General features: G+C 41.5%; 2 protein-coding genes across 5 annotated transcripts in view; both read left to right on the top strand.

The window, feature by feature from the left end:
- MAPKAPK5 (mitogen-activated protein kinase-activated protein kinase 5) overlaps positions 1-3,642 on the top strand; it is a 33,313-nt gene extending 29,671 nt beyond the window's left edge. For all 4 annotated transcript variants that reach the window (XM_010828610.1, XM_010828609.1, XM_010828613.1 and 1 more), the window contains one exon: positions 223-3,642. In XM_010828610.1, coding sequence (XP_010826912.1) covers positions 223-317 — 95 coding nt within the window. In that variant the 3' untranslated portion in view covers positions 318-3,642. The remainder of the gene's footprint in view (positions 1-222) is intronic.
- Positions 3,643-3,873: 231 nt separating this feature from the next.
- Positions 3,874-8,165, top strand: LOC104980041 (disintegrin and metalloproteinase domain-containing protein 1a-like). Its single transcript, XM_010828607.1, has one exon. The coding sequence runs from the start codon at positions 5,169-5,171 to the stop codon at positions 7,635-7,637; it is 2,469 nt and encodes an 822-aa protein (XP_010826909.1). The 5' UTR covers positions 3,874-5,168; the 3' UTR covers positions 7,638-8,165.
- The last annotated feature ends 7,899 nt before the right edge of the window (positions 8,166-16,064 follow it).

The raw sequence follows: 16,064 nt of genomic DNA, 5'->3' as shown, positions 1-16,064 counted from the left end.
TGTTGTACTGAACACTGGATTTTTATGACCACGTTAATAAGCTGCTCAACTCTGCCTGAAAAATGGGGGACTTGAACTGCTTGTGATCGGTGTTGGTGATGGTTCTTCCATTGGTGAAGGTGAATTTGACACTAGTGAGGTGTACCTTATTGGGTCCCTGTCAAGAATCTTACCATCTCCCCAACAGTTTGGAGACTCACCTTTTCCTTTTTTGGGTTTCAGGTCGTGGATTCACCGATAAAGTAGATCGATTAAAACTGGCTGAAATTGTGAAGCAAGTGATAGAAGAGCAAACCACTTCCCACGAATCCCAATAATGACAGCTTCAGACTTTTTTTAAAAAGAATTTGAAAATTTATTCATTAATGTATAATTTTTATGTAAATTAATAAATCATAATTTCATTTCCACACTGCTTAAAGATGCTATATAAATTTAGATACAGGATTTACTAATAGTATATATAGTTCATTTGTTTTAAGAAAAGCTCAGTTCCTAGAGATATACTATTACTTTAGGATTGTTTAGTCATCTGTTGCAAAGCTGACGGTATTGTCAAGCAAGATTGTTTTATTTGTAATAAAGCATACAAAAACCATTTGCCAGTGGTAGGCAAAGGACCGACTATTTTGACCTCTCTGTGTAGTAAAGAGCTGAATCAAGTACTGTGGAATCTGGTTTCAGTTGCCCTGTGTATTTCCTCTCTGCACTGTTGGTGGATTAGCTCTGGTGCCAAGAATTTTTTGTGGATCCGTGTTGCAAACTGCCTGATGGAACTCAGAGGGTGCCAACTCCTGTGATGGAAGAGGCAGGGACCTGAGTCCTCGTATCTCTTCTCCCTAATTCCCTAGGGAAAAGTGGTCCCATTTCTTTATTGTCATATTTGTTAAAAGGTATTGGTGTGTTTCTTTAATAGGATTCTCTATTGAGTTTATTCTTTCATGTTTAACCAGAGCTTCAGCCCTGCTGCTTCCTTGAAGGTCCTACCTTGTACTCCCCATTTCCTGAAGCCCTCACCAGCTCCATTGCTTCTTACTTCCTTTTATGGAATGATTTTTCTGAGAAAGTTACATATCATAAAAACTGGACTAATGGATATTCATTGGAAGGACTGATGCTGAAGCTGAAGTTCTAATACTTTGGCCACCTGATGCGAAGAGCTGACTCACTGGAAGAGACCCTGATACTGGGAAAGATGGAAGGCAAAAGGAGAAGAAGGTGGCAGAGGATGAGATGCTTGGATAGCATCACCAGCTCAATGGACATGAACTTGGTAAACTCTGAAGGGATAGACTCTGAGGGATAGTGAGGGACAAGGAGGTCTGGTGTGCTGCAGTCCATGGGGGTCACAAAGAGTTGGACATGACTTAGTGACTGAACAACAACAACTGGGTTAGCAGCTAAGATGGTCCAGGTTTCTGTCTTAAAGCTACCTTTTCTCTCTAACGTTTCTGCCTGGGTTTCATGTTGGCATCCCCTGGACTGCATGTATTTTATTTAGCACTCTTCATTTTCAGGAAGCATGGTTTTGGCCCAGAGATCAGATACTTGAATAGAAACAAGGCTCAGTGCTTTTCTACTGTGCTGTTGTGCAATGGGCTTCCATAACAAACCATTTTTATTTATTTTAGTAGTTCTTGGCTGTTGGTTCGGTGTTGGTAAATGGGAGAACTAATAGGCAAACTCCAATTCACAGAGAAGGAAAGGCTCGGTAGGCTCAGTTACTCAGTTTCATCCCACCACATTCTCTTCAATCGAAGTCAACCCCACAGAGCTCACTTACTTTCTAACTCTTCCACTTTCCTAATATGTCTTCAGGATGACATTGGGTTAGTATACCCCATATGTGTGTCAATGAGTGTAGTAATACACGATAAAAATAATATCTTTTAGGAATTACCTTATACATCGGTTCCCTCATATTTTGGGGAATTTTTAATCCATGGTGTTTTTTGAGGTAAGACTCACTAATCTCAGGTGACTGATAACTCATAAATGGATACCCTGTAAAGAGAATTCAATACTTTTAAACATGGCAAAATCTAACAGGCAGCAGAGAAAAACAAACCAAAAAACTTAGCTGAGAGTTGAATTAAAAGTTGAATTCTGTTTTTCAGTGAAATGCAGTCTTATAAATCACTTTCTGCAATCAGGAAAAACTGCACTTGTTTCTGGAACAACTGAATCCCTGTTATGTTTCTTATTTTATTGCAGACGTTCAGTATTTGTGGGCTTTTCTTGTGGCTCAGCTTGTAAAGAATCTGCCTGCAATGTGGGAGACCTAGGTTTGATCCCTGGGTTGGGAAGAGCCCCTGGAGAAGGGAAAGGCTACCCATTCCAGTATTCTGGCCTGGAGAATTCCATGGACTGTATAGTCCATGGGGTTGCAAAGAGTTGGAAAGAACTAAGTGACTTTCACTTCAGTATTCCCTGGGGTGAGGAAGGCAGTAACTAACTTTGTTACTCTTCTTTTTCGTCAGAGGAACCTTCTAACAGAGGAACTAGTCTACCATTAACTTCTCAAATTTGCTATTTAGGTGTCTTCTAAAGGCTCAGGATGATTTCCCTGTGTAGTGAATTTTAGGTATGATCTAAAAGGGCATCCAAAAGATGCTTCCTTTTACTCTGAACAGAGGTTGCTCATGTTTCTTTAGGCTGAATTAAACTGGCCCCCCAAATGAGTAGAGTGTCCAGAGGGTTATGCTCAAAGTTTTAGAATAGCCTGAAAGTGAAGTGGCTCAGTTGTGTCTGACTCTTTGTGACCCCGTGGACTGTAGCCTACGAGGCTCCTCCTTTGGTCCATGGGATTTTCCAGACAAGAGTACTGGAGTGGGTTGCCATTTCCTTTTCCAGGGGGATCTTCCTGACCCAGGGATCAAACCCAGGTCTCTTGCATTGTAGGCAGACGCTTTTACCAACTGAGCCACCAGGGAAGTCCATAGAATACCCTGGAGGGTGTTTAAAAGTGGGTCCTACCTGACACAGAGCTCCATGACAAAACTGGAGGTTCCAAAAGACTCAGCACTGTTTGGTCTTTAAAGTGGGGTTTTGTTTATGGGAAGTTTGTAGACCAGTAGCATATTCTGCTTTAACTTTACCAGTCAGGTTTGGTAATAAAGCAAAATTAACATGTACTGGAAATGAAACAAAATCATCCTTGTCTCTTTTGACCTGTCCCTCTAATGCCTGTATCTGCAGAAAGTTCAAATTCTAAGAACAGTTCTCATAGGCAGGAGGTTTAGAGTCTTCAGTTTTCCTACATGATTTGCCAACCCTCTGTTTACTATATAACCATTACTTATCACTCAAATACCTTTAGATTTTACCACAATTATTAATCTCTTTGATGTGGAACAACATTTGTATTTTTCTGGCTAATGTATTTTATAAGCTAGGAAACACTTGTCAGAAGTTAATTGTCTGAAACATGCAGATAGGAGGAAATGCTTTTTAAAAAAGAAATTTGTTTTTGTATTCATTTGAGATAGAACAAGTTGAAGGAATTATTGAAGTCAAATGATTTAAATCAGATCCTGCGTGTGAATACTTTTGCGTACATGTGTATTGATGAAAATGTTTCAATTTGAGAATTGGAAAACTGGATATTTAATTTTAATTATATTTTTATTTATTTACATAGTAGAAGTGGTCTTTCATTATTGATTTGATTCTTTTGTCCCACAAAATGACTTGATCAAATTTGTCCTGTCTGTTTACTTAAGAACAGGGGAACATCTAAAAGCTGTGATAGTTTCCAAGTTACATACTTTTAAGAGGCTTTTCTCTTATATAAAATACAAGGAGGAAGGAAATACACCTAGAAATCATTTCACCATTTTTGCTGTAAATTTTAATGGGTGATATGATGGTATTAATTTTCTTGCTAGATATGGATAAATTTCCTTGTCTGTGTTAGGAATTAAACATTATTAACTAGAAAGGGTTAGTGAGTTCATGTGCTCATGCTTATATCTGAGATCTTTTATACCATTCTTTTTCGAATTATATAGTGCATCTCTCCATTTTTGTGCGGTACTTATATTCCTTACCCTTATTTTGAAGGTTTTATATTGTAAGTATTTGACTTAATATAAAATTATTTTAATGCAAGATAAAAGATGTAGAGTCTTACTTTAGTTGATATTAGGATGCAAAAAAGAATAACAGCAAAGAACATGATAGATAAAGCTTTTTTTCCCTTTTTTCCTTTTAAATCTATACTACTAAATATAACAGATCAACATCAAAATCAAAAGACATTCATAGACAGTATGGTTCAGTTTTAGTTACAAAAACAAAGAGGTCTTCAAAAAATTCTTATACAGTGCATTTTTATTTTCTTGATGAAATGGTAATTAGATAACCTGGTTATTCAGAGTTTAGTTTTACTCCAGAATTTGTTTTTATGTTGGGAGAAACTGAATTTCGATCCTAGTCACTTGTTAGTCTCCATAGTGAAACTGAGCTTCTTTCATTTAACAGTTAGTATGTCTATACATTCAGAATACTTCTTATTGGAGGAAAATTATGTTTATATGCAGATATAAAATGTCTAAACTCATCTGTCATGAAAAAAGTGAATGAAGGAGAATTTCTGCACCCATGTAGAAGTTTGCTTGAATTAAACAAAAAAAACCGACCCTGACAAAGGAGGACTGGACTGAGAAGCAATGCTGTCAGTGCTGCAGATACTGGGAAAAGCGGCAGTGGGCAACAAAGATCATCATCCCGCTCTGGGTCCTCAAAGAATCCCCATCCCCTCCCCCCTGACCTCCTGCCAGAATGTTGGGTTTCAGAGAATGAGCAGATTAATGGATATCAGGAATAGTGTGGACTGGGCTGAGGACAGGATAATTTGCTTGAGTAAAACTACTGACTTGAAACCATTAGAGGCCGTCTACTTGGGTAGAGGAACCAGCCACGGACCATTAAAACCATTGCTGTTGGAAGGGGGTCATATAGTAAGGAAACCACTGAAGACCAAGAGAGAAAAACAACAGAAACACAGCCCCAAGGTCTGTAAGACTCAAGAGTTGGGCAGCACCCACCCAGTAGGGACCCAGCATAGATCTGGGGCTAACAGCTAAATTTCCCAGGCTCAGCATGCCAGGGAGAGCAACTGCTTCTGTTGGAAACAAGCCCTGCATTGTCACCTGATCACTAGGGCCATGTCAGTGGCAGCGTCTGACTCTGTGAGAGTCTCAGTGAGAGACTGCCTCTGTACTGCCTTCTATATAAAAAGGCAAGTGCCTATGTCTGAGGCTATCAGAGTGCTTCAAACTTGGGCTCCTCACATGAAGGGCTTGAGGCTGGCCCTGGTGCCAGGACTTTCATGTGCCAGGTTGGGGATCCTGTTGTTCTTGGTACTGATTTCTCTGCCAAGCCTGTACTGTGACCTGGGCTCACCACATCACTCTTCCTATGAAGTAGTCATTCCCAAGAGTCTGACAGTGGAAGGAAGGGAAGACCAAGTGGAAAAGCTCTCCTATGTGCTATTTATGCAGGGCCAGAGGCAGCTGATTCACCTGACGCTGAAGACAGACTACTTTGTGGATAACTTCCCGGTCTTCAGCTACCACGATGGCATCCTGGGGCAAGAAATGCCTCTCATCTCGCGGGACTGTCACTACGAAGGCTACATAGAAGGAGTCCCAGGTTCTTTTGTTTCTGTCAACACCTGTTCAGGCCTCAGGGGCCTCCTGATTAAGGAGGGAAAATCCTATGGCCTTGAGCCCGTGCACTCTTCCAAACGGTTTGAACACCTGTTGTACGCCATGGCCCACGAAGCTCGAGTCTCCTGTGGCGTCACGTCCAAAGACAGCCAAGTGGCGTCCACCAGCCGGCGACCAGAGAGCGGCAAGCCTCACAGCTGGCAGGTGCCATCCGACTTGTGGTCACATACCAAGTACGTGGAGATGTTTGTCGTGGTCAACAACCAGCGGTTCCAAATGTGGGGCAGTGACGTCAATCAGACAGTCCAGAGAGTAATGGACATCATCGCTCTGGCCAACAGCTTCACAAGGGGAATAAACACAGAGGTGGTGCTGGCTGGAATGGAGATTTGGACGGAGGGGGACCTCACAGAGGTCCCCGTGGACCTGCAAGTTGCACTCAGGAATTTCAACAGCTGGAGACAAGAGAAGCTCTTCCATCGTGTGAAGCATGATGTTGCCCACATGATCGTGGGACAGCATCCTAGAGAGGATACGGGGCAGGCATTTCTCAGTGGTGCCTGCTCCAGTGATTTTGCGGCAGCCGTGGAATCCTTCCACCACGAGGATGTCCTCCTGTTTGCAGCGCTCATGGTCCATGAGCTCGGACACAACTTGGGTATTCGGCACGACCATCCGGCCTGCATTTGTAAAGACCGGCCCTTCTGCCTCATGCGTGAAAACATCACTAAAGAAAGTGGCTTCAGCAACTGCAGCTCTGACTTCTTCCACCGGTTCCTCTGGGAACACAAGGGGGCCTGCCTGTTCAACAAGCCTGGGCACAAAGGCCGCTTACGGAGGGATTCCACCTGTGGCAATGCCATTGTAGAAGAAGATGAGCAGTGTGACTGTGGTAATGCTTGTGAGGTTGACAAATGTTGTGATGACACATGTAGACTGAAGTCGACTGCACTGTGTAATCCTGGACCCTGCTGTAATGCCACATGCCAGTATGAACGAACTGGACGTAGCTGCCGTCCTGCTTCAGGAGAATGTGACCTTCCAGAATTTTGTCTTGGTACCTCTGGGGAGTGTCCCCAGGATACCTACAAGCTAGATGGTTCAGAATGTATGGGTGGTTACTATTGTGTTGACGGGGTATGCATGTCTTCTGATGCTCAGTGTTCTGAAATTTTTGGGTTTCCTGCAAAAGCTGCTTCTGAACAATGTTTTCAGTCATTTAATGGTAAAGGGAACAGATTTGGAAACTGTGGTATTCCCAGTGACAGTGTCTCAGAATATACTAAATGTGAAAACGAGGATGTATTTTGTGGGAAAATGATATGTACAAATGTTCAAGAGCTACCAGAGACCCAAGTCAATTATACATTGTTGCAGGCTCATTATAAAGATGACTATTGCTGGTCCATGGATAAGTATAGTGTTCAGGATGTCCCTGATTCTGGAGATACAAAGAAGGGCAATCTTTGTGCCCCAGGGAAAGTCTGCATAGACTTCATCTGCTTAGATGTCAGTGTTCTTGGGTACGATTGTGATACAAAGGTACAGTGTAACGCGAAAGGAGTTTGCAACAATAAGAAGAACTGCCATTGCGATGATGGTTTTTCCCCTCCTGACTGCAAAAACCCAGGACCTGGTGGTAGTGTGGATAGTGGCTACCCTGGTTTAGATAATCCCGAGCCGGGGGAAGGTGGAGAAGAAAATGCTACCTCTGAGACACATGAAGCTTCCAAAAACATCTTAGACATAATAATCCCATTAGCTGCAATACTTTGTATAGCATTATTACTACTTATAATTTTTTGTGTCTGCACGTTTTGTAAAGAGGACCAAGGAGCAGCTGCTGAATCAAAAGAGGAACCAGCTGCCCCAGAAGAGGAGCCTCCAGAAGAGGAGGCTGAGGAGGAAGAGGTGGAAGAGGAAGAAGAGGAAGAAGAGGAAGAAGAGGAAGAATCAGAGCCATAAGACAAGCAATGGGAGAAAGAAGCCTAATACGTCAAACACCTCAAGCTCTGAGTGGGAATGACAGGCTCACTGAAGCAAAGGTGAAGTGGGAATTGATAACTCAGTGGCTCTGACTACGATTATATACTCTATAAAAATATACTACTACTAGGAGGAGGGATTCTGTCAGTTTTATCACTTTAGTCATTAAGATTTTATGGTTTTAATTATACATTAAATAACTTACTGCTTTTCCACATTTAAATTTGAACTCTTCACATGCATCTATTGACATCAACATCCTTGTCTTGGGCTAATTTTTCCAGGTACCAGAATCTTTTTCAGGAAATTCCATCTTTCATCTAAGTTGTTTAACATATACCACTATTTGTACCTGCATTTACTATTATCACTTGGATTTTCAAGCAACAGCTACCTACTATATGAGAACAACTATTTATGTGACTCATTGTTCTAATTTGGCCTTTTATAAATGTTCATTCAAGAAATGAGTTTTTTAAAACAAAAAATAAAACCCTGTTCAGATTAGATATCTCTTCAGATTCCATGTGGTATATTTATTGAGTCTATTTTCTTCTGGGACTCTAGGTGGACTATATCCAGTAAGTCAGAAGACCCCAATTATACCCGCGTTCCCCATCCTGAACCCTCCTCCCTCCCACAGGGAACATGGGTATACCTGTGGCGGATTCATTTCGATATTTGGCAAAACTAATACAATATTGTAAAGTTTAAAAATAAAATAAAATTAAAATAATAAAAAAAAGAAGACCCCAATTAACCCAGGGTCAAGGGGCTAGTGTTTCAGTCATTTAACTTTTCAATTCTGGCAGATGTTGGTGAGTATGCTCAGTTGTGTCCAACTCTTTGTGACCTCATGCACTGTAATCCACCGCCCCTCTGTCCATGTAATTCTCTAGGCAAGAATACTGGAGTAGGTTGCCGTTTCCTACTTCAGGGCATCTTCCTGACCTAGGAATCAAATCCGTGTCTCCTCTGTCTCCTGCATTGGCAGGTGGATTCTTTACCACTGCACCACCTGGGAAGATGTTTTAACACTGATATATTACATACTCAATTTATTATTTCCCAGGATCTCCAGGTCCTTTCTATAGCCATACTCCCCCTTTTTTTTGTTGTTTCCATTTTTTATTCCTTTTCTTTAACTCTTTATTACAAGGATCACTCTTATAGAAGTATATGTGGACTTAAAGTGAAAAAACCAAATGTATCCAAGAATAAAAAACACAGTTTCTTTTCCCATCCAGTTTTTATTCTTTAGTTTTTTTTTTTTTTTTGACTGCACTTAGCAGCACATGGGATTTTAGTTCCCTGATCACTGACTGAATGCTTGAACCCACGTCCCTTGCATCTGAAGTACCAAGTCTTAGTCACTGAATTACCACGCAAGTCCCTACCCATACTCCCTTTTTAATAAAAGTATTTCTTTTTCTCCTTGCTGTTGTTCAGTCAATCAGCCGTGTCTCTTTATGACCCAAGGGGCTACAGCACGCCAGGCTTCCCTGTCCTTCACCATCTCCTGGAGTTAGCTCAAACTCATGTCTGCTGAGTCGGTGATGCCATCCAACCATCTCATCCTCTGTTGTCCCCTTCTCCTCCTGCCTTCAATCTTTCCCAGCATCAGGGTCTTTTCTAATAAGTCAGTTCTTCACATCAGGTGGCCAAACCACTGGAGCTTCAGCTTCAGCTTCAGCATCAGTCCTTGCAGTGAATATTCAGGGTTGATTTCCTTTAGGATTGACTGGTTTGGTTTCCTTGCAGTCCAAGGGACTCTGAAGAGCCTTCTCCAACACCACAGTTCAATTCTTTGGCACTCTGCCTTTTTTATTGTCCAGCTCGCACATCTGTACATAACTACTGGAAAAACCACAGCTTTGACTATATGGATCTTTGAAGGCAAAGTAGTGTCTCTGCTTTTTAATATGCTGTCTAGGTTTGTCACTGCTTTCCTTCCAAGGAGCCAGTGTTTTTAATTTCATGGCTACAGTCACCGTCTGCAGTGATTTTGGAGCCCAAGAAAATAAAGTTTGTCACTGTTTCCATTGTTTCCCCATCTATTTGCCATGAAATGATGGAACTGGATGCATGATCTTTTTTTTTTTTTTTTGAATGTTGAGTTTTAAGCCAGCTTTTCACTCTCCTCTTTCACCTTTTTCAAGAGGCTCTTTAATTCCTCACTTTCTGCCATAAGGGTGGTTTCATCTGCATATTTGAGGTTATTGATATATTTCCTGGCAATCTTGATTTCAGCTTGTGTTTCTACCAGCTTGGCATTTCACGTGATATACTCTGCATATAAGTTAAATAAGCAGGGTGACACTACACAGCCCTGACATGCTCCTCTCCCAATTTTGAACCAGTTCATTATTCCACGTCTGGTTCTAACTGTTGCTACTTGACCTGCATACAGGTTTCACAGGAGGCTGGTAAGGTGGTCTAGTATTCCCATCTCTTTAAGAATTTTTCACTGTTTGTTGTTATCTACGCAGTCAAAGGCTTTAGCATAGTAAATGACGCAGAAGTAGATTCTGTTCTGGAATTCTCTAGTTTTCTCTACGCTCCCAACAAATGTTGGCAATTTGATCTCTGGTTCCTCTGCCTTTTCTAAATCCAGCTTGAACATCTGGAAGCTCTTGGTTCACATTCTGTTGAAGCCTAGCTTGTAGGATTTTGAGCATTACTTTACTAGCACGTGAAATGAGTGCATTTGTGCGGTAGTTTGAACATTCTTTGACCGCCTTTCTTTGGGATTGGAATGAAAACTGACCTTTTCCAGTTCTGCGGCCACTGCTGAGTTTACCAAATTTGCTGGCATACTGAGTGCAGCACTTTCACAGCATCATCTTTTAGGATCTGAAGTGGCTCAGTTGGAATTTCATCACCTCCACTAGCTTTGTTCGTCATGATGCTTCTGAAGGCCCACTTGACTTCACACTCCAGGATGTCTGGCTCTAGGTGAGTGATCATGCCATCGAGGTCATCTGGGGTATTAAGACCTCTTTTTGTACAGTTCTTCTGTGTATTCTTAACACCTCTTCTTAATATCTTCTGCTTCTGTTAGGTCCATAATGTTTCTGTCCTTTATTGTGCCCATCTTGCATGAAATGTTCCTTTGGTATCTCTAATTTTCTTGAAAAGATCTCTAGTCTTTCCCATTCTATTGTTTTCCTCTATTTCTTTGCATTGATTACTGAGGAAGGCTTTCTTATCTCTCCTTGCTGTTCTTTGGAACTCTGCATTCAGATAGGTATTCCTTTCCTTTTCTCCTTTGCCTTTAGCTTCTCTTCTTTTCTCAGCTATTTGCAAGGCCTCCTCAGATAACCATTTTGCCTTTTTGCATTTCTTTTCTTGGGGCTGGTCTTTATCACTGCCTCCTGTACAATGTCATGTCTTGATCACAGCCTCCTGTACAATGTCATGAACCTCTGACCATAGTTCTTCAGGTACTCTATCAGATCTAATCCCTGACTCTATTTGTCACTTCCACTGCATAGTTGTAAGGGATTTGATTTAGGTCATACCTGAATGGCCTAGTGGTTTTCCCTACATTCTTCAATTTAAGCCTGATTTTCTCAATAAGGAGTTTATGATCTGAGCCACAGTCAGCTCCTGGTCTTGTTTTTGCTGACTGTATAGAGCTTCTCCATCACTGGCTGCAAAGAATATAATCAATCTAATAGTAATATTGACCATCTGGTGATGCCCACGTGCAGAGTCATCTCTTGTGTTGTTGGAAGCGGGTGTTTGCTATGACCAACACGTTCTCTCGGCAAAACTCTAATAGCCTTTGTCCTGCTTCATTTTGTACTCCAAGGCCAAACTTACCTGTTACTCCAGGTATCTCCTGACTTCCTACTTTTGCATTCCATTTCCCTATAATGAAAAGGACATCTTTTTTTGGTGTTAGTTCTCGAAGGTCTTGTAGTCTTTATAGAACAATTTAACTTCTGCTTCTTTGGCATTAGTGGTTGGGGCATAGACTTGGATTACTGTGATATTGAGTGGTATGCCTTGGAAATGAACTGAGATTATTCTGTTGTTTTTGAGATTGCACTCAAGGACTGCATTTCAGACTGTTTTGTTGACTATGAGGGCTATTCCATTCTTCTAAGGGATTCTTGTCCAAGTAGTAGATATAATGGTCATCTGAATTAAATTTGCCCATTTCTGTCCATTTTAGTTCAGATTCCTAAAATGTCGATGTTCTGTCTTGCCATCTCCTGTTTGACCACTTCCAGTTTACCTTAATTCATGAACCTAACATTCCAGGTTCCTATGAAACACTGTTTTTTATAGCATGAGATTTTACTTTCACCACCAGACACATCCACTACTGGGCGCTGTTTCCACTTTGCCTCAGGCTCTTCATTTCTTCTGGAGCTATTTCTCCGCTCTTCTCCAGTAAGCATATTGGATACCTACCGACCTGAGGGGTTCATCTTTCAGTGTCATATTTTTTTGCCTCTTCATACTGTTCATGGGGTTCTCAAGCCAAGAATGCTGAAGTGGTTTCAATTCCTTTCTCAAATGGATCACATTTTATCAGAACTCTCCACCATGACCTCTCCATCTTGGGTGGCCCTTTTCCCCCTGTATTGTGCTATGCTTAGTCGCTCAGTCATGTCCAACATTTTGTGACCCCGTGGACTGTAGCCCGCCTGGCTCCTCTGTCCATGTGGATTCTCCAGGCAAGAATACTGGTGTGGGTTAACATGCCCTCCTCCAGGGGATCTTCCCAACCCAGGGATTGAACCCATGTTTTCCACACTGCAGTGGATTCTTGACCATCTGAGCCACCATGGAAGCCTAAGAATACTGGAGTGGGTAGCATATCCCTTCTCCAAGGGATCTTTCCAACCCAGGAATCGAACTACAGTCTCCTGAATTACAGGTAGATTCTTTACCAGCTGAGCTACCAGGAAAGGCCCCCTTTTCTCCTAGAGAATGTTTAATTCCCTTCTTTTAATATTCCTTGGATGAATTTCATACCTTCAGATGTGTCATGTCTGATGAACATTACCTAGTTATAAAAGTGCATTTATACTTATTTTATATAGTACAGAGGCCTCTACCACAGTGCTTAGTACATGTATTAAACTAAAATTTTGTCTTTTCTATTTTTCCTTTTTTCTTTATTGAAACAACTTGTTGGCTGACATCATAAGGAATTTCTACAATTACAAGTAATAGCTTTAGATCTACTAGATACTTCTCTGTGAAGAAAGCACAAAGCAAGTATAATATTAACACTATTCATTCTGTGCCAAGAACTGTGTTAAACATACTATATTCATTGTCTTAATTTAATCCTCCTAACCACCCTATGAAACCTCCATCTTTCATGAGGAAACAGACCAAGGAGAATTTTCTCTAGAGATAGTAAGTAGTGGTATTTGCATATTTTCCAAAGTATGACTCAATGTACAATTTCCAATACTTCCTGAACCTCTTCCTTCAGTAAAAAGTAACAGGGAAGACCTTCAAAATGTCCTTAACTAACTTCTACTACATATGAATCCACAAATTGTGTAGTCATTATTGATGAAAATGTCTTTCCTCCTATTATATCCATTATGGTGTGGCAGATTACCATCTTATTCAATGCTGTGGGCCCAGCATATTGTACATGCTTAATAAGTGTTTACCAAGTGAAGGATTTAATCTTAAAATATAGGGCCAAATTCATTCTTGGGCCAGGATGCCTCTTAACACTCCCTAACACAACCAAAATCTTGCTCAGATTTAATACTGCTAAATTACTTACAGACAGACAAATAAGACATTAAAAGTTTATAAAACCCCATACTTCAATCAAAGATAGACTATGGTAGGGGTGTACTCAGATGCTCAGTCATCTCTGACTCTTTGTGCCTCCATGGACTATATAGCCTACCAGGCTCCTCTGTCCATAGCATTCTTTTGGCAAGAATACTGGAGTAGGCTGCCATTTCCTCCTCCAGGAGATCTTCCAAACCCAGGGATAATATTTGTATATTTTGTGAAATGATCACCATAAGAAATCTAGTTAATATTCATTACCACACATCATTACAATTTTCTTATGTTGAGAACTTTTAAGATCTACTCTTAGCAACTTTTGGAGAAGGAAATGACAACCCAAGTATTCTTTCCTGGAGAATCCCATGGACAGAGGAGCCTGGTGGGCTAAAGTCCACAGGGTTACAAGAGTCAGACATGACTTTAGCAACTAAACCACCACCAACACCTGAGCAACTTTCAAATACACAATATAGTAGTACTAATCATAGCTACCATGATGTAAATTATATTCCCAGGACATTTTAACTGGAAGTTTGCCCCTTTTGACCACCTTTATCCATTTCACCAAGCCCCCACACCCCGCCCCTGGCAACCACTGATTTGTTCTCTATGAGTTCAACTTTTTGTTTTGTTTCTTTTAGAAATGTTGTTGTTGTTCAGACGCTACATTGTGTCCGACTCTTTCTGACCCCATGGACTGTAGCACACCAGGCCTCCCTGTCCCTCACCATCTTCTGGTGTTTGCTCAAGTTCATGTTCATTGAATTGGTCGGTAATGCTATCTAACCACCTCGTCCTCTGTCACCTCCTTCTCCTGCCCTCAATCTTTCCCAGTATCAGGGTCTTTTTCAATGAGTTGGCACCTTGCATCAGGTGGCCAAAGTATTGGAGCTTAAGCTTCAGCATCAGTCCTTCCAATGAGTATTCAGGGTTACTTTCCTTTAGGATTGACTGGTTTGATCTCCTTGCTGTCCAAGGGACTCTCAAGACTCTTCTCCAGCATCACAACTGTAAAGTATCAATTGTTCAGCACTTAGCTTTCTTTATGGTCCAACTTTCACATCTGTACATGACTACTGGAGAGACCATAGCTTTGACTATGTCAGACCTTTGTCAGCAAAGTGATGTCTTTGAAATATATATAAGTGAGACAATAAGGTATTTGCCTTTCTTTTGTAACTTATTAGCATAATGCCTTCAAAGTCCATCTATGTTGTCACAAACAGCAAGAGTTCCTTCTTTTTATGGCTGAGTAACATTGTGTGTGTGTATGTGTGTGTGTAACATATTTTTTTAAATTTAGCTGTGTTGGGTCTTAGTTGCAGCACACAGGATCTAGTTCCCTCACCGGGGATTGAAGCCGGGCCCCTTACATTGGGAACATGGAGTCTTTTTTTTTTTTTTTTGGAAGTTGTGATGACAACTAGTATCTTAGTCACATGAAAAAGTTTATCTACTAAATTATGCAGGAAGAAACAACAGGCTTGTGCCACGTGGTGGCATCTAACAGACACCAGCAGGTGTTCCTGTCTTGTTGCTGGGTAGTCACTGTTTCACATTTTAGTTCACTGGCCACGGACACCTGTGTTTTTGCATGTATTGCTCAGGCCACAAAAATCTCCATTAGAACGTTTGAGTTCCGAGGAGTGGTTAACTCCAAATTAGCCCACATACTGCCCTTTTACCTCTGTGGCAGGAACTAGTCTTTTAAGTGTTTCAGATACTATAGATATAAGATTCATGATGTAGGGTTCCTGCTCCTTGGAGTTCACCAAGGTTGGGTGTCTTCTCACTGGAGGTTTGTCGTTTCCAAATCAAGCATTATAGCTACAGTTGATTGAGCATGGACCATGTGGCAGGCACTGTTCTAAGCACTTTCATATTTTATCTCACCATTTCCACAATAGTCCTATGAGGTACCCACTGTCATTGGCCCCACTCTCCCCATGAAGAATCTGAGGGGTTAAGCAATTTGCCTAAGGTCACATGGTAGGTAAGAAGGGTATACAGGTGTCTGAGCAGGTCTGTCTGAAGCTAAAGTCAAGTATTCTCAACAACTGTGTTTCACAGCAGAAGGTAGAATTGCTGGCCTTTGTGAGCAATGTGAGTATAACGTGGAAATGCAAATCACTGCTGTGGTGCATCTCTGGGCCCTAAGCTCTGGGTTGGACTGGTTCAGGGCCTCTACTGGAGATTCAGGTCAACTTTCGAAGTGAGCTTGAAAGGAACAAGGAGAAGTAGAGGGAGAAGTGGGGAGGAAAGAAAGAGAGGGAGAAAATTTGCAGCCTTCATTAAGCATACTCTAGTAGCATTAGAGTATGCTTATGCCACTAGAGTATGCTTAATGAAGGCTGCAAATTTCTCCCTCCCTTTCTTTCCTCTCCCCCTCTACTCTAGTGGCATTAGGAGAAGGCAATGGCACCCCACTCCAGTACTCCTGCCTGGAAAATCCCATGGACGGAGGAGCCTGGTAGGCTGCAGTCCATGGGGTCGCTGAGGGTCGGACACAACTGAGCGACTTCACTTTCATTTTTCACTTTCATGCATTGGAGAAGGAAATGGCAACCCACTCCAGTGTTCTTGCCTGGAGAATCCCAGGGACGGGGGAGCCTGGTGGGCTGCCGT

This window comes from Bison bison, unplaced genomic scaffold, assembly GCF_000754665.1.
Source record: "Bison bison bison isolate TAMUID 2011002044 unplaced genomic scaffold, Bison_UMD1.0 scf7180017864495, whole genome shotgun sequence".
In the NCBI taxonomy this organism is placed as follows: domain Eukaryota; kingdom Metazoa; phylum Chordata; class Mammalia; order Artiodactyla; family Bovidae; genus Bison; species Bison bison.
Note: the sequence above shows the minus strand (reverse complement) of the source record. Positions and strands in the feature narration are given on the sequence as shown.

Coding starts and splice junctions, on each gene's coding strand:
- LOC104980041 (XM_010828607.1), top strand. CDS start 5,169: ATGTCAGTGGCAGCGTCTGACTCTGTGAGAGTCTCAGTGAGAGACTGC.